The 18,589-nt window shown below is 39.0% G+C and overlaps 1 protein-coding gene across 8 annotated transcripts in view; it reads right to left on the bottom strand.

The window, feature by feature from the left end:
• Positions 1–3,498: 3,498 nt before the first annotated feature.
• CD274 (CD274 molecule) overlaps positions 3,499–18,589 on the bottom strand; it is a 16,400-nt gene continuing 1,309 nt past the window's right edge. The window contains exons 2-10 of one of the 8 annotated variants that reach the window (XM_026083578.1): positions 17,505–17,717; positions 17,319–17,400; positions 14,356–14,424; positions 13,340–13,693; positions 12,559–12,840; positions 11,180–11,290; positions 7,714–7,779; positions 6,659–6,682; positions 3,499–5,163 (exon numbers count right to left, since the gene is read on the bottom strand). In XM_026083578.1, coding sequence (XP_025939363.1) covers positions 6,660–6,682; positions 7,714–7,779; positions 11,180–11,290; positions 12,559–12,840; positions 13,340–13,693; positions 14,356–14,424; positions 17,319–17,388 — 975 coding nt within the window. In that variant the 5' untranslated portion in view covers positions 17,389–17,400; positions 17,505–17,717 and the 3' untranslated portion in view covers positions 3,499–5,163; position 6,659. Of the gene's footprint in view, positions 5,164–5,642; positions 6,683–7,208; positions 7,386–7,713; positions 7,780–11,179; positions 11,291–12,558; positions 12,841–13,339; positions 13,694–14,355; positions 14,425–15,545; positions 15,676–17,318; positions 17,424–17,504; positions 17,718–18,589 lie in introns of those variants that run through there. The other 7 variants (XR_003256323.1, XM_026083576.1, XM_026083577.1 and 4 more) reach the window with 7 other exon arrangements.

Raw genomic sequence — 18,589 nt, 5'->3', positions numbered from 1 at the left:
AAAGACTCCCTTCTAATCACTGTTTTTCCCTTATTTTTTAATGCAAGCAGTCATGTGTTTTTCTAATTTTCAGTGGTCTGTACAACTGGGGAAACAAATGAGTGTTCTGTTCCTCTTCCTATCACCCAGACTATAGCACTGCTAGCATTTAACACCTAAATGCAGACCCTGCTTTCTCACATTAATTTTTATAGTATCAAGACATTAACCTGATTACATAAAAGGCTTGCTTCAATATTTTGAGAAACGGAACTAGGAATATTTTTTGTAACTGGATTTTAGTTCTGACTAGGCAGTTTTTATCATGGATCAGAACTATTCTTTAATTCAGCTATCAGGGCTGAGTAAGAAACTTCGTTTAATCAGTACCTTTCAGCTCCTTAAATACAGAGCTGTGTYATAATGACAGTTTTGAGAAGGTATTTTACAGGTGGAAAGGATTTTAGAAAATTGCTTCCAAAGCCAGCAGAAATGCTAGAGCGAGAAGTAGTGAAAATATGTACATTCTCACTACTATATGGATTAAATGCTTTTGTCTAAACTCATGAAAGAGACTGTTCTTGATGGAATAATACCAGATGTAAATCAGAATTTTTTTTAACGCCTGAATTCTGCCTTCTTCTCTGCACAGTATTCATAGATAAAGCAGACTTATTAGAGTGAAAATAAATGACATTATGATGTCAGACAAAGGAGTTAGCTGCTCTTCCAAAAAGAACGTTACTTATTCTGCACTCACTCTCATACTCATTTATATTCCCTGAACAGGGAAAACACTTAGAAGATGATACAGTTTAACAAGCAGCTATACAGAATCTGTGCCCAGTCAGTTCACCAAGCAGAACAAATTTGGTCGCTGTTTCAATACATGTGTAATTGCAAACAGTCACTGGTGAGCTCACACTGTGCTCCTTTGGCATGCTGCCTGGTGTCCCAAATAGCTTTGTATTTTGCCTACCCTTTGCCTAAACCTTCTGTGGATTGATGGATGACAGTTCTCATGCATGGTGAGCTTCTTTGAGCTGCTTTTTGCCATCCCTGCTGTCTTCGCCACATCAGGAGGCAATGGTACCGAAGAAGGGCGTTGCTGGGTCTGGGTCTGAAAGAACAGTGTGCTGTTCTACCTTGCTAGCTAGAGAGCAGAGACAGGAGGAGAACGTGTCCGTCCTTGGCTAGGATTGCAGAGCTGTCGTAATTTCTGTGTTGAGCACACAATTGCTGAAGGTGAAGTAAGCTTCTTGCATTGAAAAAAAATCATCAGCAGGCTGCATTTGATGGAGATAATGCAGATGAGACCTGTGAGCTGGATGGAACTTACTCGTAATTGTGACCTGATTTACACCTGTGTTGATATGCCATGCTTTCCTCCTTGCAACTGAGTTGAAGAAAACTGAAAAAAAAAACCAAAGTGGATCACAAAGCAAACAAGCGAGGACTGCCAGATCATAAAGATCTGTGCTGCGTGCACCTTTTGTTTGTTGAGACAGGGGAGAATCTTATGACTCCCACTGTGCACGGCAAAACGGTTATTTGGGGGCCAGCATCCCCAGAACCTCATGGCTGTGCTGTAACTCGCTTCAGGGTTGAGGAGACAACAGCCACCTCGACAGGTTGGGAGGTTCTGGTGGCTGCAGAGGAGGTTCGCACGCTGCAAGCCCATGCTGCCCATGAGTGACAGACACAGAGCAGGATACAGTGGTCTCTTTCCCAAGGTTTTCTCAGATGTGTTGGTGCTGTATGTGGGACACACATGCTCTTTTGTCTCCAGATAGTTCTGCATCACCTGAAAGTCTGCTCCAGGCCAAGACAAGTGATAGTTGTGGCTTTATCCCCATGATTTCTGGTTGGTTTGAAAATATGTGCAATGCCTGCCTGCCCCACAGTTCCAGTGTGACTCAGACCATGAAATTAGATCTTCTGTTATGTGGTAGAGAACAATCAATCTCAATGACATCACTGTTATGCTAATTTTTGCCTCTTTTTTTTTCCTCAGTGAGTTTATCTTTGTGCGGTCCTGGCTCAGAGAATCATCCATGTGTAACCTGACCTTTTGCCAGAAAAACTCCAGTGACCTCTTTGGCAGCTGTCAGAAGTCAATGGATTGGAGGGTAGGCCACCATCAGGGCCAGAGTTAGGTTTGATTTGTGACTCACAAACAGCATTAAGTTTGCGTGATGTCCCTAACACTTTCAGTGAAAGCAAAGGGGAGAAGACAGCAGCAGAATAAGATCCATGCTCTTTTTACAAGTATGTGGGAGTGGGGGAAATGAATCTTTCTAAAACACTTCTTCCTACCAGATGCTTTTACTGTTCTCTTACCTCCATTTTGCCCTCTGCCTGCCACCAATACTTGAAGGCCTGGCTTGCTTGTGGCCTTCCAGGCAAAGACAAATAGCCTATGTAGGAAGGACTTTTTATGCAAACGCACTTCAGAATGAATAAGATTTTTTTTTAATGGGATTTATTCATAGCAAAGTAAAGAAGGTGGCAGAAGAGATATGAACAATGTGCAAGTCATGCAAAGCCCACAGGTGTTGTGAGGTGGGAAAGGCAGGAGATAACCCACTGCCAGATTTATTGTGGCAGATGGATGTCCCAGCTGGAGTCATGGTGCCTTTGCAGAGTACCACTGTCCTACTATTGGTGACTCTGCCTGCAGCAAGTCCTTGGGGAAGGCACGTGGTGCACAGACTGGAGGGGTGGCACAAGCAGATTGGGGGACTGCAGCTATCCTGTGCAGAGGACAAGCAGCCAAAGGTTGCTGCAGAGCAGGTCTTCAGGTGCTGATGGTATCTTCTGGTGCACACTTCTGCCGGAACTAGGAGGAAGATAGATCTCTTGCCTGGCTCTGCTTCACTACACTGAACACCCCATTCAATTCATGACAATGTGTGTTCAGACTCCTCATTGTAAAACACTTTCATCTCTAGTTCCATGTTTTTGCAACCTCAGATTCATTATTCTCTCGACCAGAGCATACACTTTTGTGTCTAGATTTGTCTGCAGGTGCTGAGATTTCTTCTGAAAGAAAAACAAGAATCTTCCTTGTTCTCTCCCAGCCTGACAGAAAAGGTGCCCTGAGGTTATTTTACAGTCGTTTCCACCATCTTCTACTCGTTCTGAGCCAGCTATGGCTAGAATAGGTTTTCTTCATGTGTTCCCATTCTGGCACAGGGGGACAGAAAGCTTAGTGCAACTGCCCTGAGCCAGTGAGCTGCCTGGGACATCTCCTGAGCACAGAAGTATTTGGCAGGGACTGGGCAGGGACAATCACCTGGATTGCCTGACCATGGAAATATGGAGTGGGAGATGCCACAAAGGTAAAGTCCCACTGATAATATCTCTGCCATTTTGCAGGTTAACCCAAGGCTGCATGATGTGCCCTCGGTACATGTCAGTCCAGGATATTTGTTATTTTTTTGGTCAAAAGAAGGGAAAAAGGGCACGCATCCTGTATGCTGTTCCATGAAAAGCCCTGATGGCCCAAAGGCAGTGATTCTATTTTTCTTATTATTTGTTATCCTTTAATGAAATTGTTATTACACTGGTAGAATTGGTATTCTACAAGGAACAAAATGAAATGGCATATTCTGTAATAGACCACCAAACTGGTTCATAATTACATTTTGCAAATGAACGAGCCCTGAACTCAAATAACTATAAACCAGTTCTGAGTATGCATAGGAACCAGGCTTTTCTGAACAATTTGAGGCACCTGAAAGCGTTCGCCATTAGAAGCACAATGCAGCTTACTGAAACACGATCTGCTCTACCTTCTTACTAGATTTTATTTTTCTAAACAGCCAATTGTTTACACAGAAATTGTTAACTGACGGAAAATAAGACTATTATGAAAATGGTATTTAACTATAGCTTTTATGTTAGGATCAGAAGGCATTTTCTCTCAGCTAATTCACACAGTCTAAAAGTGTCTTATTACTGGTTAGTTGTGTATTCTCTCTCCCTTTGTCAAGCCTGAAAATTAATTGTGCCAATATGACTCACAGCACTGGAGGACCAGCATGTGGGCCCGTCTCCCTGTATTGATAAAAAGGAAGCCCAGAGAATTAGCTTATACTAAAAGCCTAACTTTTAAGAGGGCGAAAATTAGATTTGAAAAGTTTCATTTTGGATGTCAAAGGAAAGCAAAGTGGAGTTTATTTAGAGAGGACAGGTCTTTTCACATCATCTGTTAGGTACCACAGCTCTTGCCTTTCTAGTGAAGTAGCAAAATTTCAAGCTTCCTATCAACCACTCAGGAGCTCAAGCACTGGCATTTTGGGTGGCAGAGTGCAGCTATAGAATTTTTAATATATTTAAAACCTCTTATTTCATTATTTTACTCATCTGATGTACAGTGCTGTTAACAATAATGTAACAAGCACTGACTATATGTGGAGAGAAAGCAATAGATTTCTGTCAAAATGAACAAAACCAAAGGATGCATCTGAAAGTCAGAACTGTTAAGAGGTCTGCTCCTAGCACAAAGCTATGGCATGTAAAATTAAAGAAAAACCCAGTCATGCTTGTGTGAATTAAGCAAGGAAGTATACATGAATTTTTCCCATTAAAACAACACATTGTTAACACATTGTTTATTACTGTGGCTAAGCAAGTTTTAAGCAAGTTTCTGCTTTAATGACTTCTAAATCCATAGTGTTGAGTATGCTTCTATAAAATAGCACAATTTAAACATACACACTTAGGCTGGTCAAGCCTGAATAATTCAGCAGTATCATAGTACTTTTCTCTGCTGGGAAAAGATACATAAAACAATTTCTGCTGTTKTGTGGAGTATTATAAGGAGTGAAATAAAAAGATTGACTTTGGTTCCATGATATTAAGCAAGCACTAATAGCACTTGCAAAGGGTGATTATTTAAGAGAAAAAAATAGCCTTTTCACTTTTACTCTAATATGCAAACAGCTGTTGCAGTCCTCAAAGAGGAAGTACAAAATGAAGAGGCTGTCTTGAAGAGGTATTATACACAAGGTAATAAGAAACTATGTTCGTGTGTAGAAGAGAGTCAATGCTTTTTCCACACATGGTCCTAAGATTTCTGAGGCCATTCTTATGCTCTGGGAATAATTAAGAATTATCCATTGCCTTCAATGACACCAGCATCAAGGCCTCAAAAAGTGGATGTTCAGGTTTGCATAGTATCTATGAGGAATCAAACAGCAAGAATAAGTATTAAAATGTGCAAGCACTGCAATGAATTAGAGAAACCATTTTATAGTAACTTTTCAACTTGACTTGGGTCTACTGACTTAATTATGGTTCTGAAAAGTATTTCTCTATCCTACCGCAGCTTGCCAAAACATTACTAAACACAGCTTCACATCAGCCAGATCAGATACTGCTACCAGTGAAGACCTCAGCTGAAGCCTGCATTCATATCTTTAGGATCCCACAACAGACTCATCTATTTTAAACTGGAAAATAAAACCCAAGTACAATGAGATTCTGGATTTCCGCTCTCTTTTTTGTGAGAGTCAAGAGAAGGGTGACATGAAGTGAAAAAGGAATGGTGATATGGAGGCAGATACTATTTTACACCAAATCTTAGACATCTGAGTTTTCAGAAGTAGTCCTGACACCTAGCATCAACTAATTGGAGAGCAGAAAAAAAACACAAGAAAAACAAAATACATTTTATTTTAAAAAACTGTGAATAGCACTGTCATAAATAATTCTGTGTATTTTTGTTACACAAAGCTATGCACCTAGCAAATGTAACAAAACAACAGCTGAAGAACTCGAATCCAAGAGCATGTTCCCTGAGCACTTCTTAAGCAATCAAATGAGCATGTATTTCCTATCCATGAAGTTTGAAGGTTCCCCTTCTATTTCCAAGACGAATTAAAAGGGTCTGAATAAAAAGCCAGTCCAAATCAAGAGCTGTTCTTCCTGAAGGTCCAAAGAGTTGCACTGTCTCCAAATGGTAAATCAGAAGAGTGACCAGCAGTAACCAAGCAGTGCCAGCTATATCACACAAGGAAATTATATCCCCAAAAGAACTTCTTCAGAGCAAGAGATTTAAGCAGCTCAGTACTACCTAATTATTTCCAAACCACAGTGTCAAGCGGGTTTCATAATCTTTCAGTCATAGCTGTGGGTAACCAGTATTTTAAAATCTATGACAAGGACAGAAAATGTCCTGTTTGTATGGCATTCTGTATTGTTGCACCCTAATATTTTATGCGGATCAAAGTATTAAACATTTCTTTACAAGTTGGAAAGCAAAATCTCTGCAAGGAATTGAGACCTCCAGGTGGAAAAACAGCCCAGAAGATGGACTATTCTACAACTAGCTACAAAATTCAGTATGGTCATAGACCTAAAGTGCTTTACTTTAAAGATACTTTTAAATTAAATGTGTCCTTGAAAGTGCATAATCTTTATAAAGCAGAAATGTGGACATTTGAGTAAATATCTCCATACCTATTCGCATATACAGAGGCCTGAATCCAAAGGCTTTTTATACCATGATAATTCCATTAGCTTCATTGCAGTTTTCCCTGACTTACAATGATATTGAAGAAAACTGCAATCTCAAAATAAAAACAAAAAAATGAAAATCCCCTTTCAATAAACAGAATACAGAACATCAGAGCTGTCAAACATTCACCGAGGAAAAAAAGCTTCCCCTACTTACACTAAGTCTTCTCAACTTGCTTATCTGTAAAACAAGAAGTGCATGAATAAATTTTCAAATTACAGTGCATTAATTTCAAAATAACAGAACATTTCATAGCTTTGCAACTCTTTTCCTAGAGTTTGGAGGCACCAACAAAAAGTTGCCTTCATTGCCAAAGTTAATAATCTAAAAATTAAATTAATAAAAGGTCAAATAAAACAGAAACAGAAGGTAATCATGGGAAGAAAGAAAGTGGTAGTTCAAGCACAATGATGGGAAGTGCTCTCCTAACACATACAGACAGTGCAATTGCTGGGGCTTAGGATCCCCATTCTTTTCAAAGCCCAACCCATTCTTCAGTGCCCAGTCTGTCAGTTTCCTTATTAGTACATCCTCAAGCCATGACAGTCTGTCTTGAAAACATTTCTGTGGGACTGGCAGGCATACCTGTTTATATTTATTAGAGTAAAGTGTGGCAGGGAGGGATCTGAAATGCAATGCAAGTGCTTTGGAAGTCAGACAGAAAGCGAAAGAAAAAAATCAATTACTTCTCCCTTTGGTTTCATACCAGTTTGTTTTAGGAATTTCAGAGATTTGGTCATTCATTTTCCTGAGACCATGCTTTGCTGAGACAGAATCTCCTGGCTTGAGACTTGCTAGAGTGGCAGTGATGCTATAAGATCTCCTTCCTCATCCCCTTCCCCACTGTCATACACCACTGTCAGTTGTGCTGACACAACTTTTTCTGTAACAAAAGTGCGGGACAGATGAAAGACTGATTTGGCTTTATATATCCCCATATCATTGTTTTTGCACAATTTTCTTTTTATTTTTAAAACCAGATTAATTCTTTGATATAACTCTCAGTACAGCCACGCCATCAGTTGTGATGGTGAATTTATAAGATAGACAACAGGAGGTCGTATTTCTCCTGAAGGCTCTGTCTGTTGAAACAGAAGACTGAATAAACTAGCTGTGAGTCAAGGCTCTGCTGGTCTGTTAGATGCAGAGACTGCAGATGATATGTGCTGTATGAAATTTGCTACTATTCTCCCATTATGATTTATACTTACATTTCAGGTCTTCCTCTTCAAAAGAAACATCTCTGCAATTATGTTTATCCTCATTTTTGGACAGCTCTTTAAATAAACCACATACATACAGATAACAGTCAGCACAGCTTTAACTTTTCATCTAGTGATAAATCTTTGTTAAAACCTGCTGTCCCAGGCCTTCCAGGAATTGTGTGACTGAAATGCAGGCAAGGGAAAGGATTAATACCAAAAATTTTGTCTGTTTTGGGCAACAACACTTAAAAAAAAAATCTGCCACCAAAAACTAATTTTTGACAGAACAGTGCAGTTTAAAGTGGTCTCTGAATAAAACCAAACACCAAAATAAAAAAAAAATTCCCATAAGCCACCATGCGAGGATTTTAATTGCTTCTCTCCCTTAATAAATTTTAACTCTCTCCCTCTTCCCCTGTTTCTCACTCTAATGGTGGTACTGGTACGACTCGCCAAGCTTTGTTAAATAGCACCAGTATCACAACAGGAAGAAACAGGAGCTAGTAGGGAAGCAGCAGCTTCTCCTTGTGATCCTCTGGGTTGGGCAACCCCTGTGTCCTCAGTGGTGTGACACAGAGCCTCCCATGTGCATTACAATGCTGGAGGCTACACAGGGTAGTGCCAATGCGACTTGCAGCGCCGAGTCTGCCCACCACGCTGTGCTGCCATCATGAGGTGTACGTTGCAGGGAGCATGTCCCACCTCATCACAGACTTATAACACCGGAAAACCCTCTGTCCTCCGCTATTCGCATCAGGGCTGCCTCAGCTCCTGGAACAGGTATGCGCTTTTTTTTTTTTTCATCTTTTCCTTTCAAGAAATTAACAAAGTAATCAAAAGTCACTCTTTAACTATACTTTATAGTTGTTACATAAATGGAAAGTAGAATGCAAAACAGGAGGTTAATGTAATTTTGCCTATGGTTGTCATAATTACAGAATAAATTCATAAGCAACTATTTCCATGAGAGTCACGCTGATCTAGATTTATGCCATGCTGTACATACTTGCTACATTCATTGATGCATTAGCCAGACATGCTCTATTGTCCTTATTTTCCCTAGTTGAAAGAGAGTAAGAGGGAAAATCAAAAAAGAAACAAAATATTGATTTTCAATCTAGTGGAGGCTCAAGTAGTGGGAAGGACACTATGCTATGTTTTCACCCCTAATTTGAATATATTACATAACAGGGAGAAAGAAGCGAATCATCTTCTCAGTGTTGCGGGGGGAAAAAAGTTCATATTCCAGGAAGGTTCCGTTCTTAAAGAACCTTCCTGTATTTAAAGAATCACCTGTCTGCTCATCTACAACAGCTTGGGTTTTAAAAGAAATACAATGTCACTATTAGTTTAGTTTCTGAATTGACTTGTAGTTTATGGTGTATATATGTATGTGTGTGCGTGTGTGTGTGTGCGTGTGGTGTGTATATATATATGTGTGTGCATGTATATATACATATGTATGTATGTGTGTATATACACACACACACACACACAGATACATATACACACACACACATATCATAAATATATATACATGTACATCAAATATTTCTCAAGCAACCTAGGAAACTTCTGACCTTCAACTAAAATCCCCAGATGGGAATCTTCTGAGAAGTCAAGGATTCCTACTGGCCTTTCTTCCACTTTCATGTTCTGCCCCTATTCCTATCACATTCTTAGGACAAATACATACTTAGCCATGCAGGGTTAGGTGCAGCCCTTCTGTATATAAGCATCTATAAGCATCACCTGCAAGCTTGTTAGGATTACAAATACTTCTCCCAGAACCTGTCTCCATAGCACCTATGCAAGAGAGTAGTCTGTGACCAAAGACTGAATATCTGCATTTAGTTCTATCTTGTATTTCATGAACATGAAATTTCAGTGTAGACTTTGCTGATAAGTGCTTTTGTGTGATTTCAAGCCAGAATATAGTGCTGTTTCTARTTTTCACTAGCAGGGAAGAGAGCTGGCAGAGAGGGAACCCAACTGTTCTGCCATACAGCCTGAGCTAGTACAACTCTCTTGGTGTACAAGCTTTTGAAATACCACTTAAAAAGATATTACCAAATAGCCTTTGCTTTGGTTCCAGCTGAATTTCATGCCAGCTACCCATTTATATATACTATAAAATTTGAGAATTTCCAGATGAGCTGTTAGTCCATTATCTTGTTCAGCTTTTGGGAGCATTTCTGGTAATACTTCCCAGAGTAGTGTGAGTATGATACTGTAATGCTAAGAGAAGAGTGTCAACTTTGAGGCCTCTTGCACATTTTCCTTGCATAAAGCTTGACGAAAAAAATCAGAAAGGTTATTTCAAAAAAAAAAAAAAAAGTAACTGTGGATCATGTAAAAACTTTCCGAAATTTGTTATAATCAGATGAATTGTTTTCACCAAAACCAAAATGTTCAGTAAAAAAACTTTCCTTTTGATATTTTCAAAAGGAATCCTATGGATGTTCAGAGATCTGCCTGACTTTATTGCATCTCTTTAGATGAAGAGTAAAAAACATCCCTAAATATAAAAACCCATCTTTGCCCAAGGGGGAAAAAAAAAAAGAAAGAAAAAAGACAAAATGAAATCATACTTACTTCAGGTTGAGCAACACATTTCAAACATTTTTCTTTAATTTGGGGGCAAAAAGATATTATTTTCGTGTTAGGATACCCTAAAATATTTTATCTCCCAGTTTTTTGTTTGGCCACCTACTGAATGAAAATAAATTACTGCCAACACTTTAGCTCTTCAGCATAGTGTGATGCCAAAAATATCCAAATAATGCAGTCAAGTGAACAGAAAAAGCTCAAAACATAAGAAGGAAATGAAATAAGTGGTACTAAGCCACAACAGGAATCTCTTATGAGAAAATCTTTCAGATTCAAAAGCTTAGACATCTTGTTTCATATGTAGTGTACCATTTTTATTGCATTTTTTTTTAACCAGAACCAAGGTATATCTAGAACTCATAACAAATAGAACATTTTTTAAAATACACGCCCTTACAGTTTGTGAAATTCTTCACAGATTGTAGAAAAAAAAAAAAAAGCCATATCCACTCCCACCATTCAGGGCCCAAATCACAAGGGAGGTCTCAGAATCAGAAGCTTACAGCTATGCGAGGTACATAAGCTATGCTTTCACCTTTAGATGGAAAAAAAAAAAAACTAAACAAAGCCAATCCTACTGCTCTACCTCATTACCTATAAGCAAATATAGGCATTATCTAAAAGCAAAAACAGAGATGTAAGGGTGAGCGACCTATGAGGGGCTGACAACCTGTTCCATTCTGCTAACTTAATAGCTAGTATGTGATAAAGTCAGATAAAAAAAAATTGCGGTAAAAAACTGGTGGTTTCAGGATGAAGGAACTAAGCCAAGCTTTTATCCTCTCATCCCATCTCTGTGAGGATGAATTAACACAACAGATGGATAACAACTGAGATATGCTAAAATAAATAACCTGAATACCTTTTCTTATGCAGAGTGTAAATAGAAGCACTGATCCAAAGAGAGCGGTCACAATCAGAATTGCTCCAACAAAGCGTCTGTTCTTAGTCCACAGAATATCCTCAGCTGAATCTTTAAGAAAAACAAGCGGAGAAAGACACTGCAGAATTATATTCAAGCTTCTCCATTTTGTTTTCTTTTTCACCCTATTATGTTTGTTACTAGGATTTTAGACATGACAGCAGCATTCTAGATTGTATCCAAGGCCAGGTGCTGATGGGGCACTTCACCATATCTCACTAACTCAATAAGGCAAAAAGACAAAACACACCCATATTTATCTTTGCTTCCAGGATTCTGGGTGACAGTCCCTTTGATTCCTGTCACARGTCCTGCTAGTCATCAAGGAACAAAATGCTTAGCTCCATTCCGTCAGGATTATAGAGAAAAGATGGCTGAGAAAGAGATCAGAGAGTCCCCTCGAGACGGTAGAGCTCTGAATGCAAAAGATAGGTGGCCTCCTCGAATCCCAGAGGTATTTCTTGTCAAAACGGTACTCTCGGTACTCTCGTTCTCACCACTCTCCGAAAGGAGGACTAGCTTGTYACAGGCTCTTCCCACCTCCTGCCTGCTTCCACCCCCTGACAGCCCAGGAAAGTGTGATTCTGTGATTCACAGATACCGTGAATTGGACTGGTGAAGCGACCTGGCTCAGTAACAGCCTGACAAACAGGAAAAGATTATTTTTCAGCTGGACCAGGTTTCCAGTCTGGTTCATAGCTTATGCCAGCATACCACAGGGACGATGGAGAAATAATAAGAGTAGCCAAGGGCAAAAGCAGTAGGGGTGGTGGCTGATTAAAATGTCTTACAGGAAACTGTACTGCTCTCCTGCATTCATGTACCTTGTGTTAATCCAGATGTTATGAGAAATAAAATCTGTGCACAATTTGTTAAATTCAATATGCTGGCAGCAAAGGCCGTGGTGGCAAGAAAAAAAACATGTTCAAATTTCTTAGACAATTTTCATCATTGAAACAGAACATTTTTGGAAAATGTGTTTAATTTATAAAGAAGGGTTTTATTTCTAGGATCAAAGCTCTACGCTTTTCAAATAATTGAACTCCCTTTAAATGACAGGTGCACACTCAATTTTCACTTAACTATAGGCCATGCAAAATTGCTATCCTTGAACAACTAGTTCCATCCCCACATGCACAGTGAACATATTAATATTGTGAAAGTGTGCGCTAATAGCAACACTTAACACCACACAGTATTTCTTTTTGGCCTTTCCTAAATTAGATAGGAAAGAAAAGAAAATCATGACTGATCCATTTGATATGAAATAACGCAAGATCTTGAAAAGTACTACTATAAATGAAATTCAGAAGCGTTACCTGCTACATATAAAATAGCAGATGTATTTTCTTGAAGTTCTTCATTCCAGAATATACAGTGAAAAAACTCATCAGCCCTGCTTTTGATTGTAAGTGTACTTGTCACACGATACAGTTGGTCATCTCCAGCTTCATAACTTGTGTTTGCCTTATCAGTCAAATCCTGGTATTTTTCATTTTGCCATATTACTTCAGCTTTCGGGTATCCTTCTGACTGGCATGTTAACTTCCATTCTTTGTCTCCTGTACTCACCACTCCTTGGTTTATAGTTCTGTAAGGAGCTAAGCAAAGGGAAGAAAACAATTACAAGTAGGAGGCGAGAAGAGCAGCATACATTAGCAAGACAATTAGAAACAATCTCCTCRTCCCCAGCCTCTGGGCCAAATTTCTATATTCCAGCTTGGCTTTTGTAAACAGCATTCTTGACAGACAAGGTACATGTTGTGTCTCTTCACAGTAATCAGGGGGGTACAGGATTTATATGGGGTTTATTACAATGCTGACATTGTTCGGAAAATTGCATTAGTTCTCTGGTCCAGTCTGCCCTGTCCAAATGTTTTTTTGCAACACCATTCCTCATATGCCTGGAAAACAAAGTATGGAAATAGATTCCATCTGGACAGAAACACAAGGTTATTCAGCTGTGCAATGGCCATGAGGCTGCACAAGTCCCTAGAGAGGTTTCTTTAGATGATAACCCAGGCATGCCTTCCATCAGAGACTCCTCTGAGATCTTTCAGGAGTGTCACAGAGCACTGAACCTCCTGCAGTAGAACTCACCCTTAACTTTCAAATTGATCATCTTGTAGTCAGCTCCCCTGTAGTCAATAAGACAGCGGTAAAACCCTGCATCTCTGAGCTTAACATCAGTGATCTGAAGGAGAGACTGCCCGAAGTTCAGCTTGTCTTTCAACAATTTTATTCTTCCCTTAAAGTCACTGTGCTGACTGCTGAAGTCTTCCTCCCCTTTGAGAAGTACGTAAACCTCTTTTCTAAATTCATCTTTTTTTTCCCAGCTGACACTTAAATCTCTAAACTTTAATTGCCCATTCACTGGAAACGTGCATTCCATGGTCACGTTGCTCCCGTATTCCACAGTGTAGAGTGACTGTGGGGCTTCAACGGTGAATAAAGCTGAAAAACAAAATTCAGAAGAAAAATTTTAATTTTTCAATTATAAGCCTAATTTTTGAAGTTATGTTTTATCATAGGCATAGGACCCTTGAAGGACCAAAAATACTGTCCTGTTCATACAAGCTAAACTTTTTTGCACGCACACAGCCAAATTCAGGACAAATTGGGCTATTTATATCTGCAGACACCTGATTTGTGCATACACACAATATGATTCTGTTAAAAAAAAATAGATGTATGCATGTGCACATCCTCTGCTGCTTTCAAAACACTGTCTGCAATTGTTAATGCCTCTTATGAGAACGTTCTGTTTATATAAATGTCAATTACTTTTACACATGATGCTGAAGAATACAAAACAGATTCCCAGGTTTGACATAGCCAATGAAACTACCTGTGTATTGCAAATGGTACCACGTCTTAAGTGGGATACATGCTGAAACAAAGACCGGGATTTCAATCCAGACCCCTATCAAAGCACCTATATAAGCACACATATCTAGAGCTTAATTTAAAGGCATGCAAAGACCTTTTTATTTAAAACATTAAGCAAAGAAAAACAAAACCAAAATACTAACGCTTTACGGAAAACTACCTGAGGAGTTAAAATTTCCATGCTTATACATGGATAGGAAAACTAATCAAACAGTTCAGCTTCTTACCGTTTAGGAAATGCCAGTGGAATACAAATATATACAAAAGCAAAGGCTTTTCCATGGTGAAGATAGAACCTAAAATGATAAAATAATGGGCAAATATAAATATCTGCTTATTTCTAACTTGCATTGTAGAATATACTTTAGCCACACCATACAAAGAACTGGACTCAATGCACTGAATTCCACTCTAGCCAAAGACATGCCAAAATTGCACCTATGACCACGGTAAATCAGACAGAAAGTTTCTTGCTTGGGTTTAGGAAGGAGATACACTTTTATTTGCTCTGAACATTTGCTGTTGGTTATGGCAAAATATATACTTTGTCAATTAGCAAATAAGCACTCATAAGTACCAAGTTGTTACCGTAAACTGTAGCAGGGAGCATTGCCACTAGGAAGAGAGAGGAGAAGCTTTTTATACACATTCGGTGGAAGAAAGAGAACTCACCTCTTCTCCACCAGTTTGCCTAATTTAACATACTGTGAATTTACTAAATTTTATAACACCTGGTTTCACAATGCTAAAACAAGGCTTGTGAAGTTATATATATTGTAAACAACATTCAAGTGGTAATTAATCTTTTAATGAACATTTTTACAACAGTGGATTTGTAGAACAGTACTAAAAACYGCCAGCCTACAAGCAAAACCTGTTTGCTTGATTTTTTTTCTGCTTTACATCTGAACATGCAAATTATTTTAATTTTCCCTTAAGAAAATTTTCCCCTCTCTTTGCTGACAGGCCTTTTATACTCCTACACAACACTAGCATTACAACACATTGATTAATGTCARTTCACACACTTACTTCACACACTCACTGCACTTCCTAAGTGTGTATTTTGAGGCATAGCAGTAGTAGGATCAAACAGTCTCATTATTTTTCAAATTACCTTCAAGCAAAATGCAGACTCTCTTTAATGCAAGTCTGTTGTGAGTACAGAAGAATCTAGAATTTTATTTAGATAAAATTCTGGGTTTGGATACCCAAACAGCCACAAAAATAAGCAAAGATTGCATTAAACTGCTTTCTAATGGTGGTTCCAGTATTTGCATAAGAAATTAGGCAACACCACATGACCTAACTGATGAGATTCTATCTGGTCTGAGAATTTTTTAACTGTTTTGTCTTTGTTTCTCTGATTTTCATGGTAACAAAGTAACAGCATTGTCCCGAGTCATAAGACACCTACGTGCCTTTGTAGCATGGTAGCTTAAGGGACTTAGACTCTTCTCAACAGAATCTGATACCAGCTACTTTCTTCCTCAGCTTTCTGCTGCCTGATCCCAGCAGAGACTTTGTGGACAGCAACACAGATAGAGCTGAAAAAGAAAGCCACTTTAATACACGGCCAGGCAGGCATGAGCAATTACAAAAGGATGTTCTGCTACACAGGGATATGAAAATACAAGTAAGATCCTTAAGACACTATTTCACTGATAAATACATTCCAGACTTATACAGCTAGAGACCCAGATTTATTCCTTAACCACAAATGATGTCCCTAAAAGCACCAGCAAACCTCTGCCTAATCCTGTAGGTAGCTAAGATACCCAAGTTTCTGGTGATGAGCATGCATGAGAATGCCTTCAACATTATGCCACCACTGAGGTGAGTTGTTCAGAGCACCAACTCAGCTTCAAAATAAAGCTCCTCAAACAAGGCAGAAGAATACCAATCTCAGTGTGCTCTGATCAGGCTTACTCCAGAAACAGCCTGCAGAAGAGCACGCTAGTGAAACTGATGGTTACAAGCGTGCATCTCTCTGGGCTGCCCATGGGAGAATGACCTGGGTTGTAGTACACTCAGGTCCAGAAYATATTCTACTTTGAAAAATATAGAGACTTGAGCTAATAGACTGCCTGGAACAAATAGCATGTGCACTATAGTCATGGGAAGGTACACACCTGTACCATCACACGTGACCCATACCCTCTTTTTCAGCAGGAAATCACAATTTAGGCATTAACTCCAGGGGAGGGTTTTTGACAAACTCCTCAGAGAAGAATGATAGGAAGTAAGCTTTTTTATGGCTCTAATTCTTGTATCCTACAACTGAAGAACTTTAATTTGCATGCCTTCTCCAACTGCCAAGCAGGGCCTTACTAAGAAATATGACACTACTTAAAAAATCCCTCAAGACTGAAAATATCTGCTACTGTACTCAATTTTTCACTTTCAGACAGAGAAAAAAAAGGTCCAGGTTAAGACCAGATGCACATAAAAAAAGTCTTCYGCAATAACCGTTACAGAGCCTTCTTCTGTTTCACCCTGAGCAGGCACATACTCTAGGTGGCTCAACTAAAGCCACTTGAGACCCTAGATGTCATTCAGGGTGCCAAAGCAGTTGTCTTCTCACTACTTTTCTTACAGAACCTACCACAATGTCCCTTCCCTCCTCCTCCCAATTTGTATCTGACCTGCAGCTGACACAGATTTAAAAAAGCAAAAAGATATTCACAGCATAAAATACTCTTCAGTCTTGCGGGCTGTTAACATTTCTCTCAAAATCAAATGAAGAGAGGCAGAACAAAGCTGTTGCACCCAAGCTGTTTTGTGATAGAACTTAAATGATGATGTGACTCCATTTATTTCTTTAGGAAATTTCCCCACTACTGGAAAATTCCCCACTAGGGAAAATTCTCTATTGCTAACAGTGGTTCACTGTAACCAGAAACAGAAATGCTGGGAAAACTACTACACAAAATGCCACAGGCATTTTAAGACAGATGTCATCTGATCAGAGCAAGATGTGAACAGTCCTTGGAACACCAGTAACAGGAAGTGACCTATCTACATTAACTCAAGGTTCCCACAGTATTTATCACACACCGTGCTGAGCAACTGCTAACAATGACTGGAAATTTCTGCAAAACTTACTTCTGTGTGTACACATCATAAGTAGGAGTAATGGGAAGAACACTGTTTACCTTTCTCTGGTAATAGCTTACAGAATATAGCTTACCTTTTCTCTCCAAGATCTGAGAGCAATGAAGTCTTCTTACCAGGCTACTGTGTAGTGCAGGAAGAGTCATTAAACCTTTATACTAGATTAGAGGAATAAAGAGCACTGTTTTTTTTTCTTTTTCTAGGTTCTAGAGATCAAAGAATACAGAAAAAGCAAGTATTAGAAGCCAAAGGTAGTACTCACATGAATATGCTGATGGTAGTGGGATGACCTGATCAACAGCACAGCATATGACTTTAAACATATGTTTCAGTGTAAGTTCACCCACTCATGCTGTCTTTGAATATCTCAAACAAGGGCTGGGATTCTCTGAAGAGATAAAATACTGTAAGACGACCACTTAAAAATTTTCAGTGAAAATTTTCTTCTTTCTACTTGACAGCCCACTCACAGTACCTGTCATGGAAATAAAAACACATAATACACAAAGTTGGTATGAGTTAACCTTTTTACTATAAGTGTGGGAGGAACAGAGAGGCAGTGGCATATGAAATAACTGAATGTAACATTTAGGTTTTAGAAACCTGAAACTACCTTAGGAGGTTGAGGGGCTGGATTTCTGTAACTGGTGAGGCATAATGAACTTTTCTTTCCACCAGTTTATTCTGTGCTTAAAAAACAGCTTTCGTGACATTTTACTTTCTCAGAAAAAAGATACAACAAAAAGAAACCAAAACTAAATTGTAAAATAATGCCTGAGAGATTGCAGAAGTCATTAATGTAGCTAGCTCTCAAAATTATGAATTTACTGTCCTCCTGTTAATTGCTTCCCTTGTCCTTCACAGGACTTTTTTTTCCCCATGTAAGCACTTACAGCAAATGAAAGATTCTGAAAGTTATTTTTCTTTTACAGTGAGTATAAATATAGATATATAGATACACATATATATGTATATACACTACGGTGTATATATAAAAATACATACATTTATGTGTATACACATGTATCTTTATGTATATGTGTGCACAAGCATGTGTATATATGCATATATCCATATATGCACATCCACAGACACATACATACACATATAAACAATATGTATATATACACATGTGTATACACACACACACAAACCCCTAAATTCTCCACTTTTGCCTGCAGTATGTTTTGTCCTGCAGCCGTTTTTCTAGACGAATCTCTTCGTGTCAGGTGTCACTAGGTATCCCAACAGCTCGGTAGGAAACTATGCGCGGAGGCTCCAGGAGCTATTCTGGCCGCAGAGGCAGCAGCGCCAGGGAGCGCGAGGTGCCTGCCGGCACGGCGGGGA

This window comes from Apteryx rowi, unplaced genomic scaffold (assembly GCF_003343035.1).
Source record: "Apteryx rowi isolate R43461 unplaced genomic scaffold, aptRow1 scaffold_61, whole genome shotgun sequence".
In the NCBI taxonomy this organism is placed as follows: domain Eukaryota; kingdom Metazoa; phylum Chordata; class Aves; order Apterygiformes; family Apterygidae; genus Apteryx; species Apteryx rowi.
Note: the sequence above shows the minus strand (reverse complement) of the source record. Positions and strands in the feature narration are given on the sequence as shown.